A 19842-nucleotide genomic window follows, 5' to 3' on the forward strand; every position below is an offset into this window, starting at 1 on the left:
CGATACACGACAAACTTACCATAACACTGGGACTTTAAAGGAAACTAAAGAACTCAGGTGTAAAATATTCATTCATAGGAAAGCAGTAACTTCAAAATGTCCAAATAAAACGTGAGACTGTAGGTTAACGGTAGGTTACCTTCAAGTTACTGACATCTTGGTGACACCCACCGATACACGACAAATTTACCATAACACTGGGACTTTAAAGGAACCTAAAGAACTCAGGTGTAAAATATTCATTCATAGGAAAGCAGTAACTTCAAAATGTCAAAATAAAACGTGAAAACACACTTATCCGGCGCTAATGGACAATGATACACCTGCCGAAACTATCCAACGTCCAATCAACAGGAACTCAAACTTCGGGGACATTTGCATGAACTAAATGGTTTGATATATTGCAATAGCGTGATTGCTTTGTTTGCTACCTAGTAACCGACTTATAAATTTTACAGCCGGCCACGGAAAGTCATACTGGTTCAAGATAGGAGGTTTTCTTATTGTATGGTTTCAGCAGTGGTCAACCTTAAGGTAAAAAGTTTAGTTTTTTTCCCGAATTTTCATTCGCAGCAGAAAAGAACTGACAGGCATAATAGGAAATGAAGTATTTCTGCATTTTAAATTATAACCGTGTAGTGCCAATTAAGTTTTTGTGTCAAGGGCCACATGCCAGCGAGATAATCTCTTTCGTTGAAATATTTCAACCAAGATGAAAACTTCAGTCTCAACCCATGAAAACTCGATGATGTGGAAACGTGCTTTGTTAAATGCGAGCTTATGCCTTATTGCCAATAACTGACAATCTTTTTTTTATCTTAAAAGCGTGATAGTTAAGAAACTCAAATAGCCTATTTCGTAACTATTGAAAACATTATTCTTGTTTCGTTGGTGGGAACTTTATCGTTGATCACTCTTTCCACGAGAAAATAGTTTCCTTCCTTCTTTCAACATTTGACATCCGAATCAACTCCTCAAACACGGTTAATTGCCGTTTAGTTGAATAGCTAAGCATATGGCCCCTTTTATTGGCTTCCAAATATTTCCGTTGTGTAATTTCTTCGTTTGTTTTGAATTATGAGCAATTCCAAACTATGACAAAAACCAGTTTTTTATACTTCCTACTTTTAGATGTGGCAGTTAGTTACACTTCGCGGAAGAATAGGTAGCGAAACTCTTTAAACGTGTCTGGAAAGGAAATTTAAGAGAAGTAAAATGATTTGAGTTTTCCAACATCTAAGGAACGCTGTCACAAAGACGTCAGTAAGAACAGAAATCGAGAAGATGGTTATTTTCCGTAAGGTTCCCTTCACAGCAGTTAAAATGAAAATTCATCATCAGGCTCGCGTTTTCACGTCCCTCCATTGCCTGTGAAACAGACCAAATTGAATGACTTTCCAACATCTGCATAAATTTGTAAAATTTTATTCGTTTAGCCAACCTGGAACGCTTGCTACGAAGAGTATGCATGTGTCCTCATTGAGTCGTTACCATAGAAACAAATAGTTGTGTATTCTATTTCATCATCACATTCAGTGTAGGGATCCAAAGGGGATTGCTCAACCCTATCCCAGAAATCAATGCGAATCCTTTCCCGCTCCCTGGCGGACGTGCTTACAATAGCTCTGCGAAATTTGGCCGAATTTCTTCGAAAATTACAGTCCGAAGGACTCAAGTTGAATATTTCTTTTGACTCTTCGACTCGAAGAATCCACAGTTGCTCACAATATGCTGCAATCAGCCGTGGCCTCAACCAGGGGCACCCAACGTCAATTTTCGGAAAATATCTGTTCGAAAGACGATTTGAGATCTAGTTTTTTCGGAACATTTGTTGTAAAATTTCTTGCTTGCCTGCCTCTCCTAGGATTTTCGAACATCTGAAAAATGGTATAATTGCCCATTTTAAACGGATTTTTACCCTAAAAAGGTGACCTAGAATTATCTGGAGCATTTTTTCTGGTGGAAATTTTCGAAAAGGTAAGTTTTGTTCCCTATAATTTTCGGATCACTAGACTTTCAGCTAGGAAATCCGAACAGATGAAAAATTTTTAGGGGATAAAAATATGCCTATTTCTACCGTTTAAATACAAAAATACGTTTAACAATGCTATGTTTAAGTGGTTTTGAACTATATTCTCGTTGAGTGCCCCTGCCCAACCGAGACGTCAAAACCTGGCGGGGACGATCTCTTGAACATCTGCACTGCAGATATTAATTCTGTCCGAGACTCACAGAATTCGAATCAGCACAGAGAGAAAACCACAAAACCAAAGAAGAAATTAGTCCCTAGCGGAACTTCTGCTTCTCAAACTTCATCAGCGAACAAGAGTACCGCTAAATCCTCGGTGACTCACACATCGACCGCGAGGTCCACTGATCAGTCCACTCGTGTTTTGCACGATCTGAAAGAACTGAAAGACTTTCAGCATCAGTCACTGACTTAGATGCAGCAGCTGATTACTACAATGAACTCCACGCAATGGAAGTTCTCACCCAGGCTAAAACGTCTCGTAAGAGGAAAAGAGATGAAACGAGTGAATCGGAATCCAGCGAGCACAAAGATGCTGAAATGGCGGGAAACCCGCCCAACATTTCCAACGAGGTCGATGACCTTTTGCAGCTGGCTCAAGAAAGCGCTCCAAAACCGATGAGGACGAAGTCCTCGGAGAACTTACCAAACTTTATGACTCCGAAAGAACAGTAAGCGATCCAGTGAATACTAAATTAGCCTCTCTTATTGACAAAATGGTCGAAACAAGCCTCAGTGAAGAGAAAACAAAAGAAAAACACGAGATACAACCGACCAGAAAACTGTGAAAACCCTATAAGCACAAGAATAAATCCAGAAATCTGGAGCAAGGTTAGATCTAATACTAGATCCAGAGCTGAAGAGCATTATTCCCATTGTCAAAATTGCTGACAAGTAGCTGGAGTTAAAATCTAACTCAAAATTTGCATCAGGGAGTGATGTGTTTGAGTTCCTTTAACTCTCACTAGACTCCCTAGCTCTTCTGGGACACTCCATTAATGAGGTTAATCTCAAACGACATGAGCTGATAAAACGTGATCTAAATGTTCCGTTCAAACAACTATGCAGCTCACAAAATCCTGTAACCAAAATGCAATTTGGAGATGACTTGCCAAAGTCAGTAAAGGAAATTTCTGAAACCAAGAAAGTCGGTGCCAAGGTTTCATCAAAGCATCCAGCACAATACCACAGACACTCAAGAGGGCCGTTCTTTCCCCATCGCCAGCACAATCAGTATCATAAGCCTTTTTTATGGAAGTCTCAGGGTCCGGTGAAGAGATCACTCCCGGACCACAAAAGGAAGGGGAAACCCGAACGGACTGTCGCTGAAGTGATTGGCCTTATGGTTGCAAGTTTTCCTGGGGTAATGTATGGGCCCCTTTACTACAGACAACTTGAAACAGAAAAAGTGGCTGCCCCGAAACAAAGCAAAGGCAGTTTTGACTCTTTCATGAAATTTTCAGGTAAGGCAAGATCTGACCTGAAGTGGTGGATTTGAGAATATTTTAAAACCACATCGAACACCGTCACCCATGGTAACCTCAAGTCACAATTTACTCAGACGCATCCCTGACCGGTTGGGGAGGGGTTTTTAATTCCACATCAACTGGGGGGCAGTGGTCTGAGGATGAATCCAAAAGCCACATCAATTTCCTTGAGATCTTGGCATACTTCCTCATCTTGAAGGCATTCTGCTTAGAAGTTCAAATATGTCATGTGAAAGCTGTGATTGATAATACAACTGCTATATCATATATATATGTAGCATGGGAGGTCGAAGCCTCTTGTGTAATCAAATAACCCGGGAATTGTGGGTGTGGTGTGCACAACATGCTTGGTATATGGTTGTCTGCAGTGCACATTCCTGGAGAACAAAATGTTTTAGCAGATAAAGAGTCTAGGGAAAAAACAACCAGATTGGGAATTGAAACTCAATCCCCAATTGTTTGAATGTATAATACCTCTTTGGGGCACTCTTTCAGTAGATCTGTTTGCCTCTAGGTTGAACTACCAGTTGACACCCTTTGTCTCCTGGAGACCTGATCCAGAGGCACTGGCTATTGATGCATTTTCCCTTAACTAAAAGGGACAAAATTTTTATACTTTCAATCCATTTCCACTCATCAACAAAGTTCTCCAGAAAGTAGAACAGGACCAAAATCAAAGCATCCTTATTGTACCAATGTGGACAACTCAAGTACAGTTCCCCAGGTTATTACGCCTCCTGACAGATCACCCACTTTTGTTTCCAAAGGGACCAAGAACACTGACTCTTCCATTCGATCAGGACAAAGTGCATCCTCTTCAGAAAACACCAATACTTCTAGCATTCAAATTATCAGGAAATCCCTCACATCAAGAGGCGTTTCGGAAAAAGCTGCCAAAGCCATATTACAATCCTGGAGAGGGAGTACGCACAAACAGTACTCCACTTAGCTCAACAAATGGCTATTGTTTTGCAGTTGATCCATACCAAGCCACTCCCACACAAGCTCTAGACTTTATGACAGAACTGTGTGAACAAGGGCTAGGATATAGTGCTATGAACACTGTGAGGTCTGCCTTATCACAGGTAGTTCACATTCCTTCAGGGGTTTCATTTCGAGAACTTCCTATTGTTAAGCAGTTTCTAAAAGGAGTTTTTCAACAAAACCTGCATTACCAAGATACACTGTCATTTGGGACCCTTCTATTTTGTTAACCTATTTGAAGAGTTTATCCCCAGTTAAAGAATTATCACTGAAAATGTTGACGTACAAGAATGTTGCCTTGCTGGGAATTTTTTCAGCACAGAGGTGTCAAACCCTTTATTTTTTGGACATTCGGAACATGGTGGTGAACAATTCCATTGTCAAGTTTTCGATTGGAGACAAACTAAAACAAACCAAACCTGGCAAACATCTACATGACTTGGAGTTTCCATCATATCCCACTGATGTTAGACTTTGTGTTGTTGATGCTGTTAAAGAATACCTAGCACGCACCAAACCGCTGCGAGGCATTATTACTAGTTTGTTTGTCACATGTGTTAAACCGTATAAAGCAGCCAGGAAAGATACTATGTCTCGGTGGGTTAAAACCACCTGGAATTGATTTAAGTCACCTCATAGTATCAGGTCTGCATCAGCCAGTGCAGCTGCAGTAGCTAAGGTTCCTGTTGACACTATTCTTCGAAATGCTGTATGTATTACAAGAAACCAATTCAACAACATGGAGAATTGGCAAACGTTCTGTTGGACAGTACACAGCCAGTGAGATTTGAGCCATTGAAGAAATAAATGTTGTGTCACTTGACATATTGGATATTTGCTATCTTTGCGCTCACAAATACTGGCTCTAAACGTCTCATGGGATCCCTACACAGAATGATAATGAAATAGAGCTTAACTTACAGGTAAGACTAAAAAAGGGGGGTCCTGGAGTAATTTCTGAGTTACGGAGGGGGGCCTTGAAATTTTAAAAAGGTCAATGTTTAAAATGGAGAAGTTAACCTTTTGTATATGGTATTACTTAATTAATCTAGCATAATTATACACATATTTACAGCAATGCAACAGCAACTGAACTATTATTAAATTGTATCGTTGTTACCCCAGTTTTACAAGTGCAGCAGTGGATCAAGAAACCACCAAACTAATGTATGTTACTAAGTGGTTGAACTTTCCTGCGAAATAAAGAAAACCATATAAGAGAAGTGTGACATTCTAGATGTATATGTACAGTAAATGTGAACATTTTTAATAACTACGTTAATAAATACGAAGTCTATTCTCCTGAGAAAAGATATTCATTAATTTGTTCTTCCTACACCTCATCATCATCTTAACCGCTATTGTCATCACCATCATGGTTGCCATCATTGTCGCCATTATCGTCATCGTCATCCTCATTGTCATCCTCATCATCATCAGATGACACATCGGATGGCGAGCTACACCCCCAGTTAATAACCACCACATGCAGTGGAAGAGTGGCAGGCTCATGGAGAAATGTGTTTATTTAACAGTAAGCTAAAGCTAAATTTAGAAATTATGTTAAATCGTATTTTATGGTTGGGGGGGGGGGGGGGGCATTGAAAAAATTTCCCAAAAAAATAGGGGGGTCCTAAAAATTTTTTTGCGTTATTGAGGGGGGGGGGGGGTCTTGATAAAACGTTTTTGACCCAGCCCCCTCCCCCCCCTCCTATAAATAATGAACGGTCCCTAAGCTCTGATCAGTCTCGGATACTGATCATAACCATTGAATATTATCTGACAAAGGATAATACTAATGAAATGATATATGAAATGGATCATATATGAACTGCGGATATGAAATCAAATTAAGCTATGATCCTCGCAGTTATGAACGCAAATTTTGCAATTGCGTAAAGAAGCCTGAAAAATTCAGGACTTCAACGGGGTTTGAACCCGTGACCTCGCGATATCGGTGCGACGCTCTAACCAACTGAGCTATGAAGCCGCTGACGTTGGGAGCTGGTCATTTGTGGGTTCCAGTGTTCCCGTGAGGAATAAATCAACGATGAAATGATATATGAAATGGATCATAAATGAACTGCGGATATGAAATCAAATGAAGATATTATCTTCCCAGTTATGAACGCAATTTTTGCAATTGCGTAAAGAAGCCTGAAAAATTCAGGACCTCAACGGGGTTTGAACCCGTGACCTCGCGATACTGGTGCGACGCTCTAACCAACTGAGCTATGAAGCCACTGACGTTGAGAGAAATGAGAGAATGATATATGTCCTGAATTTTTCAGGCTTCTTTACGCAATTGCAAAAATTGCGTTTATAACTGCGAGGATCATAGCTTCACTTGATTTCATATGCGCAGTTCATATATGATCCATTTCATATATCATTTCATCATTTCAGCTGCCAACGTCATTGGCTTCATAGCTCAGTTGGTTAGAGCGTCGCACCGATATCGCGAGGTCACGGGTTCAAACCCCGTTGAAGTCCTGAATTTTTCAGGCTTCTTTACGCAATTGCAAAAATTGCGTTCATAACTGCGAGGAATGTCTTCCTATTTTTCACGTTGCCATGTTACCACCAATAGCGTAGCTCCTACTCTACTATAAAAACTACACATAACCCACAATTCCTCGATGCGCTCTAACGAAGGGCTAACCGTCGAAACGTCAGCTTTTAGCTTCTCTGTACGGTGGACGCAGCATTACAGTTTCTTTAGAAACTACCCCCTTTATTCATGTTTTAAGACCTCCGTTCGCGGTCTGCTTTTGGTGGTAAATTTGGAATCCCGCAAAAGGTGAGTTGGGTGAGTTTGAAGGTGATTCATCTTCCACCAAAATGGAATAGTACTGACTGCAGAAAAATAAGAGCATATAAAAAGAACTTAAAAAACGATCTTTATTACTTGCCCTCAAAGTTTTGTCGGCAGTGTACACAAAGGATATCTCAAACCATCGGAAGGTGTTCTCGTTTGTCAACTGTTCTCACGTCGAACTTGGTAAGCCGGATTCATTTGTGATTTTCTCACCCTGCAAGATATTATCGCTACATTTGACGAGTATACAATGAGTTTTATTTTTCCCTACAGGTGTATTCACTTCTAAAGGAAGCAAAAATTTATATTGATGACAAAATATTAATATTAATTCGATCAAATTCGTAAATCTTCTAAACCATACACACAAGGCGTCCTTAAAAGTGAATTACGTGTCATACAAATTGAAATGGAAGGCGGTGACAGATGTCCTTCTTCCCACCATCCGTTAAAAACCTCCCGATTATTTTCAAGTTATAGATAACATAGAATGACTGAAGACAAATTTCGTTGCTAATCATAAGGCATTCTCCTGCCAACTGAACTACGACTTCCCAAAAAAACTAAGAAATATACCAAAGGACCTTCAGCAGCCCGTTACTGAAGTTTGCAAATAACATTGAGACCGCCTCTAGAGAGCCAAGATACTTAAAAAAGTTCTTTCGCAACATGTGATAACATGTAACCACTGAATTGACTTCAGAAACAATAATGATCTTTGGAAATGTGAGCTCGAGCACTATCTCTACAGGCAAAAGCTAGGTGCTTTATTATGCACGTAAGTCGGCAGATAATGATTTCTTAAGATTTTTAAGGAATTGAGGTCCCTTAATTCATTATTAATAAGTGTGTTAAAATAACGCAAGTTTTCAGAAACCACACCGTAGGGTTCGCATTTTGTATCAGTCGTAATTTTCCACACTGGCAATAATTTATTGAGGTCATATATTGTCAGAAAAAGTTAAGCTCTCAGAAACGTGACTCAGTTCGTAAAGAAATTCTTGAGGCAATAAATCGACTTTTCATTCCAGTGAAGCGCAAAAACCAGGAAAGAAGTTTGGAAAAAGAAAACAAAATACCAATCGGATTCAAAACGCACACGTGGATTAATATATATCCAGGTTCAATCAATCCTAAATCACATAAGTATCAATAAGTGTCATACATGGCCATTTCCTGTACCACTTTTTCAAGTTATCATTTCGTTGAATGCATAGATTGAATTTTTCTAATTTCTGATGATAGTATTGAGTATATTCCCTGATAGCTGTTGTCATCTGTCAATGTTTGTGTTTTGTATTGTATTGTTTCAGTTCTCTGCGTTTCCTAGTAAGTAATTTTTGTGCCTCAATATTGCTATTCCATGTCCATGTTGTTTACCTTATTGCATTTGTTTGTATTCTGACTTCTGCAATTATGTTGCTTAAATGACATTTTCATTCCGTTTTTCTTATTCTGCCTTCTGTAATTATGTTGCCTCAATTCCATGTCAATCTCCTCTCCGAAGGGGAGGGGGGAATGTCACGTGACTAAATAGGTGGGTCAACTGAGCGATTCAATTTAAACAGAAGATGGCGGACCTCATTTCCCTGGATTTTGAAGGAAAAACAATCAATCAAAGACAAAGAAGACAAAGAGAAAGACAAAGAGTTAATGCAAACAACCTTCCATGGTTCAGATTGATAAATCAAGACCTGAATAAAATGCTGTTACAACTCTAGCTAATTGCGCCAAATCTACCTGGATCTACCTGGATACCTGGTCGATTTCTGTTTCAAAAATGGCCGCCTTGTCTATGATCACGTGATCTCACGTTGAGCCTTCTCTCGACCAACCTCGTCCCACCTGGCACTAGAGCTGATAGTGTTGAGACGCAAAATGTCATGGGATCGAGGTAACAAAATTGCAAAATGGGAAATGCAGAACACGAAACAAAGATGACAATGATAGGAAGACGAAGAAATCGCGATAACGACGCAGGACTGCTTTAAGACTTCAAAATAACATTCAACGTTGAAAATCATAATATAAGAGTTATAATCTACCATGGAACCGAGGCAAAAAAATTACAGAATGCAAAAAAACGGAATACAGGAATTGAACATGGAACTGAGGCAAAATAATTGCAAAATATAGAAACGGATGACGGAGGGCAATCATAAAATGAAGGAAACGTAATTTCTCAATTAAAGCTTAGGAAATAATCCCGAAAAGGAGAAATGATCGCCAGAATTGCGAATGGCATTTAGAAATTTGTCATAAAATTTTTGAATAAGAACAAGAAAATTAAAATGGGCACGTGGTACACTCATCTTATCTTCCAGAGCTTTATAGTAAATTGTTTTTTTCATTTGATAAAGACGTACCCTTTAGTGTTTGAATAACCCGACCAGTCTTGTCAAGTAGTTAAATCGACCGTAGTTCAACTCCACCACGCCTGACCGACTTTTTTTCTTCCTGCCAGTTGGTTGAAGTTTTTCAGCACGTCATGCTTGGTATATGAAATATTTTCACGCTGCTGTTAAGCGTGTTTGAATTAATCAACACAAACTATAATTTCCTGCAGATGTGCTGTCACTAAACAGTTTACTTGTTTTTTCTTTCAGGACCATTGGCCGAGTTGAGGCTACAAGTTTTAGAGCTGAAATAGCAAAGGAGTTTAGAAGCTCGTAGGTCTTAGGAGGAAGAATTCTTCCGGGCTATGGCCACTGCAAAACCTCATAAGCTCACGACTGAAAACCTTAAAAAGTTTGAAAAGCAACTGCAAGAACAGAGCAGGAAACGAAAGTCCTTGCAAAGGAAGATATGTCCTGATAGAACTGAGGCGGATGGCCAAAGCTCAGGAATACAGTCTTACGGCTCACAAGTTAGTGTATTTAAGGACAATCTAGATATAAACAACGAGGAAGAGGAAACTGAAAAGGGAAATCTTTTCAACAAACTTTCCTATTCACTGGATCGATCACGCCCAGAAACGTTCCGAGGAAATCCGGAAGGACAAAGTCGAAATGAAAGCCTGCGTCAAACACCGAACATTGTAAAAATTGACCATGCGGAGGAACGTGACCGCATTAGCTACAATAGTGAAAAGGAAAAACCCGATAGTGTGGAAAAATTAAGTACTGATGAAGATGATGATGATGATGATGATGATGATGATGATGATGATGACGATGACGATGACGATGACGATGACGATGACGATGACGATGACGATGACGACGATGACGAAAGTGAGGAAGAAAGCTCTGGGACTGAAGATGAAAGTGACGACGACGATGACAGTGATGATGACGATGATGATGATGATGATGATGATGCCACAGAAACAGGTCCACCATGGTTACGAGAAACTCCTGTTAGCGTCCGAACACATTACACAAGCAGTTTAAATGCAAGCAGCAGTAGTATCCCTACAATTGCCTCAGGGGCAAAGAGCATAGCAGAGTCCACAAGAACAAACACTGAGGGAAAAAGAAGCGTTGCGTCCAACATAAGCTCTGCTCCATCTTACATCATGAACGTGAATCAGTACCGCATGAAGAAACTGGCGGTCAAAAAGAAAAAGAAATAGCTAGGCTTGGTGCAGAGAACACAGAATCGGAAATATCTCGGGGGTCAAGCCGTAATGACTCGGTAGCGAGTAGAGTTAGCATGCGTGAAAGAGGTTCAACGAGTCAGCAAAGTAAAGGTTCTTACGTGACCGTTAGGAACTGGACACGGTGGAGCAACTACAGTTCAGCAGGTTACAGCATCAGTGAAGGTCCTGGTACAAATCACAGGTTTAGAAAACGCAAAGAAATAACCAAGTTGAATGTGACAGCAAAGACTCCCAGGAAAAGATTGATGTCTCGCGTTTTGTTACAGCACGCTGCAAGCAAATCTCAGCCCAATCTTCGAACAACTAGTAAGCGTAATGTCACAGTTGCACTAGTCCCTAATACCTCTTCGGCGCCATCAGTAACTAGCTGTCAAATGGCTTCGCGACTGAGTACTCGATCAATAATAAAAGCGAAATCTACAGCCTGTGCAAAATCCGTTCCTGATCTAAATAAGGAAGTTGTAAATTCATTTTTTCTTATGGAAGGAGACCAAACTATTTCTACCACCAGGTTAGCTTACACAAGACAAAACACATCCCACGGCTGGACAAACCGTCGCAAGCGAGTTCTTAAACGTAAAGAGCGCCCAAATAGGAATGAAAGTCCTCTCAGCTCTACTTCGAGGATGCACTCAAGCATCAAGCCTTGCAGCAAAAGATGTTCTTCTAAAAATGAAAAACGTTCTGTTTTGTCAAGTGCATTAACTACGTCTTCCTCTAAGTCAGATGGAACACGTCGAAGTAGGGAGGCTCCTTCCAGCGCCTCTAGTGAATTTACTAAAACTTCGAAAAAGCCTGGGCTGGAACCTCTCAGGAAATATGCTGGTTACCAAAGCATCCACGACCTCTCATCAGGTCGAGACTCTTTGTATGCACCCGGTACACCTGTAAGTTTGATTCGTCTGCGAACTCCAAGCCTGCGCTCAGTCGTAACAGAATACAGCAGTTACTTGAGCTTGGCAGCCTCCAGTGTTAAATCAGCACGAATGAGTTCCAGATCAAGTCTATCAAGCACAGGTAAAAGGTTGAATTATTTAAAATAGAACTTTCCTTGACCAAAAATAGCCCAAAAATGGCTAAAGAAATGTGGAAGATTAGTGGATTGAGTGAATACTTTCGCGGTACTCTGCATAGCAACGACGTGAAATTACCAAATTTGAGTTTAACGACCCGTCCACATGTTTCTGGAATTTTTCCTCTGCTTTTCCGAATAGGGCTTGCGTCCACGCGTACATGTATCACAAAACAGAGAAAATGGCACCAACATACGATTTTGCACATGTTCAACAAGCAAAATCCTTGTGAAAAGCACTGGGCACTAGATAAGTGAAAAGGCTTCGAAAACGATTGGAATACGCTAGCTGTGGACGCGGATATTTTTGATTCCGAAAAAAAAAAATTGCGGGTACAAAAATTTCCGGATACGTGTGGAGGGGCCTAAGACAACAACGCGAGCATAGAGATGTGAAGCTATTCTCTATTTTTACTCTGAAATCGCTCGTACGCAATTTCGTTTTAGGATACTTCACCTACGTTCTACAACGTCAACGCGAGATCCGGAAATCATCGTGGTCGGTCTTAGGGTTCCTGTTAACTGTAATGGATTTTTCTTTACTGTTCACGCACTGTACAAAACCGACAATTAACAGGCTTTGAAAAGTCGGTAACAGCAGATCCAGTGCAGTATAAACTTTTGCATCGATTAAGACAACTCGCATATCGACTCAATGCGTAAATTACCGATTTGTGTACACCTTTGGGCTAGGTCTTCGTAACTCTAATCTTTTCGAGTTGCAGAATCGTTCATCTCTTACGTGAAATATGGGGATGACGATTAATTAGAAGCAATAGAACTCTACCAGCTACATAAAGGAAACACAATGCACCCCGTTCTCTAAGGAATTAACATTTTTTCAACACAAAATTTATGACAACTTGTTTAAATTCACTCATATAATGGAAATGGAGACTTAAATAATTAACAGGCATTAAATATTTACCCATGGTGGTCAATCCTCATTTACGCTTTGTCTGGAGCCGTTTCTAGGATCCCAAATCACTCGAAAGTCAAACAAACTTTCACAATTTGGCTTTTTCCGCCGCGACCAGTCCTCGAGCCATGGAACCACCACAAGCTTCTGTTTCCTTAGGCAATACAATTACAGTTGAAGATGTCGAAAGTAACAATGGTAGGTAAAACCGTAGGTTACTTATTAAATGAAGTCTTTTAGCTAGCCTATTGAATAAAAAAAAGGAAAAATAAAGAGTGAATAAGAATATTTTTCAATAGAAAAGTGACAAAGACTTAGACACCTTTACATAGCTTCCTTAATTCCCTTCGGGTTATCATTGCATTAGCAGTTTCTAGTCTACATTGACACAAGTTCTTGAATGTTTTCGTTTGATTGTCAACTTATGATCTGTGTGTGTTTGTAGTTTTAAGTAAAAAAGTTAGTTTTTTTACTCATAAGCACGCTCTTCGCAATAAGGAACAAAAGTGATCTAGTCACACAGTTGACACAGAAACAGAAAAGACTGTTTCGACGCAAATCCCCAACACTACTAATTATGATCACTACTTGGCCATTACTTGTAGTACTTGATCGTACTTTTAAGGTACCTTTTCAACCGAAAATACGTTTATTGGCCTATTGATTGAAAGGCTGTGTGTACATTTTTTTTCAATATTTACAATCTGATTTTTGTGGAAAATAATTCCGTACGTAAGAACTGAGTAACATGAAGCCATGGCAACACAATTGCTACAACAGATGTCAAAATGCTATTAATTTACGTGCGCCACCTGCAAAGCTGAAAATCTGCCTGAAGACACGATTTCAATACTTTTAACACAGAAACAGTGCGAGGTTTAGAGAACAAAGTGTTGGTATAGATTTGCCAAGTCGTGTTTCTTGGAATGGAAAGAAATTATTTTTCTGCCCAAAACTATAGACATCTGATCTTGAGTATTGGAAATGTAATTGTAAAAAGATTTCATGTTTCGTACTATGCTTAAACTGTCACTGTAGTACTAAGTCGTTCCATGCCTACAAACGGAAAGTGATGCCAAAATATCTTATAAGTCTCTAGTGCTGACGAGTCTCGAGCGCGCTCGTAAGTTTAGTGATTTCAATGGCTAGGTTTTTTTCATGGTGTATTGCCTTTGTATGGAAATGTTCAGTTTACACAAATTGTTTCTGTCTTTTTGTTACTCTTTACATTGTTTTCAATAAAACAGAGTTGTAAAAGGAAATAATGAATTTTCTTGGGGATTTTAAACAAGCTTTCGATGAAAATGAAAAGGTTCGCGTTCGCTAAAGTTGAAAGTTAGCATTTCCTAAACAATGTGTGTGCCGGAGTGAATGCATTCCGTTATAATTTAATTACAATCTTAATCTTTTAACGCATTGTCTTACTCCAACTAAACGCAGATGGAGAAAGTACCGCAATTGGACCACAAGCCATTGATCAAATAAAAGAAGAAGAAACACAGCTAAAAAGATCACTTGAGAAAGACACCAAACCAGTTACAGAAAGATCACCATCAAAATCTTCATCTAAAATCGACAATCAAAACAAACGAAGTGATTCAGGAACAAGGACATCCTCGTCAAAAACCAAGAGAAGTCCCTCTGAGAATCAGGAGAAACAAAGCGACTCAGAACCCGAGCAAATCCAACTACCACCCATCAGACCACAAACGCGTATCAGCAGTGGTACAAAATCCCCTCATAATTCACCTACGGAGCCGGTTGTAACACCAAAAGGTAGGCCAAAGTGTGGATTAAGACATTTAAATTTGAAGCTTTCGGAGAAGAGAAAATTAACAAAAATAATAGACCGGGCACACGTGCAGTGCAATGCCGGTTTTTCTCTCAGCCTTCGTTTAAAGAAAGGGAAATTAATTAAGCGACAGCAGGGTAGATAACTTGTATATTTTACTTTCCAGATATCAAGAAAAAGAAAAAGGAGAAATTGAAGTTACCAAAGGGTTAGTACTTTTTGAAAGCCGCCAAAATCTCGAAAAAAATTTTTTTTCAACTACTGCCTCTCAATCCCTTCGGAATCAATGAACGCTTTTCAGTCAATAAATTTACTCGTGTACTAGTTTATGTTACATAGGCAGAGCTCCTTCATCTCCTATCATGACAAATTCCTGACAACCCAAAAGTCCTCAATCATGGTTCTGACGAAGGGATAATCTTCCGCGAAACGTCAGCTCGCAATTCTCTCTATCAATGGTCAAATTGCCTTTATCAACTCGTGTAATAAAAATAAATGTTCTTGTTTTACTACCCATCGACGCAACACTTGTGACCACAGTTTCGTACTTACAAAAATTAAAAACATTCTGTGATTTTAGAAGCAGTCAGTTTGTTTGATAAGGTTTCGTCTTCTCTTACGTGCTAAAGAACAATCACACATGGTCTAAAATGTGATTTTGCAATTCCACGCACTTTGATAAAACTACAAAAAAAAAAATGAGATTGACTTACGCCAGTAGTCGTCTAATATATTCATGTTTGCATTTCAATTAATGGAATGAATTATAGCCGCCAGATAGCTAAGGCCAAACTAGTAAATGATACCGAAAAGATCGCTTTTTTCTGGATCTCTTTTTTCACAACTGCAGAACCTGCATCTCATGACTGCGCTCGGTAAAGGTGAACATAACCTCATTGGCTGATCCTCTAGAGACATCGTTCGTTAAAGACTAAATTTTGTGATAACGCACGCAAAGTCAAGCGGTAGGAAGGTAAAACAAGCTATGAAAAGCGTTGATATGCGGAAGCAATCGCCTCATGTAGCATAAAGGTCGAGCCGAGGATCGATTTCCACCACTCTCTCGAGTCCGGTCTTCGTTCGCTTCTCCCCGAGCGCGAGCTCGAGCCTAAAGTCAGCCGCTGACATTTAAAACTGACCTTGAACTAAACATTGATCTGAAGTATGAAACGTGTTACGTTCTTATAGGATTCTTCTTTTAAGCCGTCTTCAGTTATGAACTGTCATTTATCAGGAGCGAGTAAGAAAACAGTTCTTAGCGTACTCAAAGTTTCAGACAAAACACACGTTTGCAGAATTACCTGAGTCAACAAATGATTACAGCTTTTTGTTTCGTTGCCTTTCACAAAAGAAAAAGATATACACATTTGGGATTTTGAAACCTCAACAGGCCACTGGTTGTCCAATGAAAGTCCAGTTGAACCGCACTCATTTGCAAGCCAATGTAATGGTGTCACTATGGAAACATAAGAAGACGCTTTGTTGAATGTAATCATTAACCTTTCACAAGTGAAACGAGCCTCTGCAAAATTCACGCCAAGTAAAAAACGGCTACTGAAGCTCTATGAGAAAAAGAAGCAGTTTTTGTTGCCCGCTTTAATGTAAAAACTCTGACTGTTTCTTCCTTCAAACTGTTGTTTACAAAGCTTTTTGTTGCAGTAATCATCGTTGCAAACATGAGTGAAGTGGCATGTGAGTGTGAATGGTTGTCTGAAGGACTTGTCAAGTGCCTTGACAATCTGGAATGGTTCCGTCCGCCGCTAACGTTTTTTTTTTTTTGTCTTAACAGTCATTCAAGTAAATCATCCGCTTCCTAACTTTACAGAAGCTACGCGAGATACCGGGATGTAAGTTATGTCTGCTTTCATTACCAGTTTGGTTCATTGGTGTTTGCGTAAGTAAAATCCCCTTAGTACTAACGTTTGTGACGGGAGTTTAATTGATCTTGCTTTGTATTTCAACAGCGCTCGCTTGATTAAATTAGCAAAGCCTAAAGAATCGAAAGCAGTGTGGATGACGAGCTTTTGGTAAGTGATTGCATTTAATAAATGGCCCTGAAGGGTTTCCTTGAAGACCTTATTTACATCAGTATTTGTAACCGATATATATATTTCTCGACAAAGAGTTAACTGGGCGACCTCTACCTAGAATGTTTTAATACGTTCTCTTGATAAAAATGATGTCATATTGCCTTAAAAACGTTTCACTGAGACAGTATTTCGTGGGGTGCTAATTGAGACAATCATCTACTGGCAAACATTCATTCCATGTGGACGTTCTATTTTAGGCCGCTTGTGTGGGGAAACCAGGAGCCCATGAGACCCATATCAAGTGCTGCACTGTCGGCCAATGCGTCGGAGAGATTAATAGCCTTAGCAACGCCAAAAAAGGATTTCCAACTTGATCACCCAATCAAGTGCAACAGGTACTTAAACATAAACTCTAGTATCATGATGAGATTTTACAAAGACACTGATCTGCAACACCAGATATTTGAGAAATATCCATTGGGCTAAAGCAAACGTCAAGCAGAGGTTTACTTAAATTGAGGCTTGTGCCGCAGAAATAGCAAAGGTCTGGAAATAATCCCTAAAGGTTAATGGCAATCTTCTTCTGCGTCAGTAGTAAGTGTTTCCGGTTGTCGTTTCTCTTGTGAATTAACGTTTCAGCTGGCGTCTGAAAAACGGTTTTTGAAGCTATTCCAGAAAACCAAATCTGTACATTGGCCAATAGTTGTTTTAGGATCTATCTCTTTAATATCCAGTTTTGGCAATAATTCCAGACACTCCGGCTGTCAGCCAAAATCCGTAAAAGAACGCGCCGAAAGACGTAGATACAACATTGAAAACAATATAGTCAACACTTGGTATTAAGCGTTTATGTTGGCGTACCAATCAAAAGCCTCCTAAATAATAGTGCGCTCCATTATATTAAGGATCAAATCTAATGAGAACTGTTAATGCCTTATGGGACTGTTTTGATTTCAGTCAAGTAGAAACCAACTTTTCGAACTCCCGAGGGAAATAGCATCGAAAGTGAAAAGAATTGAATTACTCCTGACTTACCGTGCTATGGTTTTTCAATCGCAATAACGCAGGCAAAACCTCTAAGATATAAGTCAATACCTTCGATTATGTATGTACTCTCACTGTACTGTTGCAGAATCTAAAACAATGCCATCGCTCGGCGTTAGCGCAGCTTTCTCGGATTCTTGTGATCAAGCTTTTAACGGAATTCGAAAAAAGGCATTAAAATTTTGACGTCCTACCACAGGGGGCCCACACAATCGGATGTGTAGCCGATTGTTATTTTATAGTAAATGTACCGGATTTACCGTTTGCTTCATCCATAGCGATATATCGTTAACTATGTATGTAAATCAATGATAAATAAACGTTGAATTACCTTACCTGTGGTTTATATTCGTCCTTTTACCTCATAAGCGGTTTTTTGAGCGATTTTGAATGAATGTAAACTCGAATTCATTCAAAATCGCTCAAAAAAACGCGTATGAAGTAAAAGGAGGAATATAAAACACAGGTAAGGTAATTAAACGTTTATTTATCATTTATTTACATACATAGTTAACGATATATCGCTATGGATGAAGCAAACGGTAAATCCAGTACATTTACTATAAAATAACAACCGGCTACACATCCGATTGTGTGGGCCCCCTTTGGTCCTACCGAAGCAAATTCAAGAGCAACAACTTTGTTCGAACAATCGAGAAGTTCGAAAAATCCTTATTCCACCTCATTTAACTTGATTATCACAGCTACCATTGATAAAACAAGGAGATACCATTTAGCAGTTTTTGCAGTGAGAAATACTAGCCCAAACTCATGTCTTTAGGAGAATGTTTGCATGATAAGAACACGTCAAGTATCACGCTGTCTATCACGCTTTGTAATACAGTAATTAGTAATATCTTTATCATTTGTTATTATAGAGGGGACAGAGATCGTAAATGCGCGACAATAGAAATAATAGACGAGGCCACTTACAAAAGTCAATGTTAATTGAGTTGACCAAGTGCTTCTCCAGTGACATAGAAACGCGTAACCTGTTCACTCAGTGTGCCTTAGCCGATATCTGGGCCATGTACACCACTATTTTGACATTTTCCCGACGTACGCAAAACCCGCGATATACCATGAAAAAAGTGCAAAAGAACGTACACGGACAAGGCTAAATGATATCTTCCTATCGATGCAGATATGCGAAAAAATGGCAATTAAAAAAGGAATAGAATCTTAGATTTCTTGTCTTGACTCATTTTTTCTGAAACTGAGAGAAGTATCACCATAGGGCAGACCCCTGTAAGGCAAAATGGCAAATGACCAAATTCCTTTTTGTTATGTTTCTTTCAGAGAACTGTACACTTACAGCTGTGGTCGCGAGTCTATGATTTGGGGCGCACATCCATTGGCTTCAAGTGCGAATATATCTACCAGGGTGGCTCAACTTGCAGTACCTAAGGCAGCAGCGGAAGGCTACAAGGAACAAAGGTCAGCTTGCATTCTCACGATAACAACACTATTTCGACTATTTCTGAAATAACGACTTGAACGAGTTTGTGTATGATAATAACACTTTTTGTGTGTGGCGATTTTTCTAGTTGCCGCATAAGGAGCCCACACAAACAGTGTGTCTGTTTGTATGTTCGAAATATAAAGAAATGTATGGGAATATTGAAGAGTCCTAATATAGTAAACTTACATCGAGAAATGAGTGTGTTAAAGCTCAAACTAACCTCAGTGTTAGTATTGTCATTTCTGCGGCTGAAAATGGTGAATTTGAGCGATTTGGTGGGTTTTTCCGTTGACTGTTACTACACGTCCTTAGAAGGAGACAAGGGTGGAAAGCTCATTTTCGACCGCTCCAGCGTCAAGCCGATTTTCACCCAGAAATGACAATACCCAACAACTGAGGTTATTTTGAGCTTTAACATAGTCATTTCTCGATGTAAGTTTACTTTTTAGGACTCTTCAATATTTCCCATACATTCTTTATATTTCGAACATACAAACAGACACACTGTTTGTGGGGGCTCCCTATGGTTGCCGCTTGCTCCATCAGCTTGAATACAATACCTGTTGCAATCTCATCAGGTTCTGCATTTTCGTAATTCATTTGC

The 19842-nt window shown here is 39.5% G+C and overlaps 1 protein-coding gene and 2 non-coding genes across 3 annotated transcripts in view; 2 read left to right on the forward strand and 1 right to left on the reverse strand.

Moving 5' to 3' along the window:
* Positions 1-438: 438 nt before the first annotated feature.
* The window catches only part of LOC138040502 (uncharacterized), a 26416-nt gene continuing 7012 nt past the window's right edge, over positions 439-19842 (forward strand). Inside the window, 9 exon segments of the mRNA XM_068886221.1 lie at positions 439-534; positions 9925-10887; positions 10890-11936; positions 14351-14686; positions 14869-14910; positions 16492-16549; positions 16667-16729; positions 16990-17127; positions 19076-19213. Coding sequence (XP_068742322.1) covers positions 10020-10887; positions 10890-11936; positions 14351-14686; positions 14869-14910; positions 16492-16549; positions 16667-16729; positions 16990-17127; positions 19076-19213 — 2690 coding nt within the window. The 5' untranslated portion in view covers positions 439-534; positions 9925-10019.
* Trnai-gau (transfer RNA isoleucine (anticodon GAU)) lies at positions 6418-6490 on the reverse strand. The gene has a single exon. It is a non-coding gene; the product is annotated as a tRNA-Ile (tRNA).
* On the forward strand, positions 6921-6993 carry Trnai-gau (transfer RNA isoleucine (anticodon GAU)). Its single transcript has one exon. It is a non-coding gene; the product is annotated as a tRNA-Ile (tRNA).

The sequence above is a fragment of the Montipora capricornis genome, chromosome 3, assembly GCF_036669925.1.
Source record: "Montipora capricornis isolate CH-2021 chromosome 3, ASM3666992v2, whole genome shotgun sequence".
NCBI lineage: Eukaryota > Metazoa > Cnidaria > Anthozoa > Scleractinia > Acroporidae > Montipora > Montipora capricornis.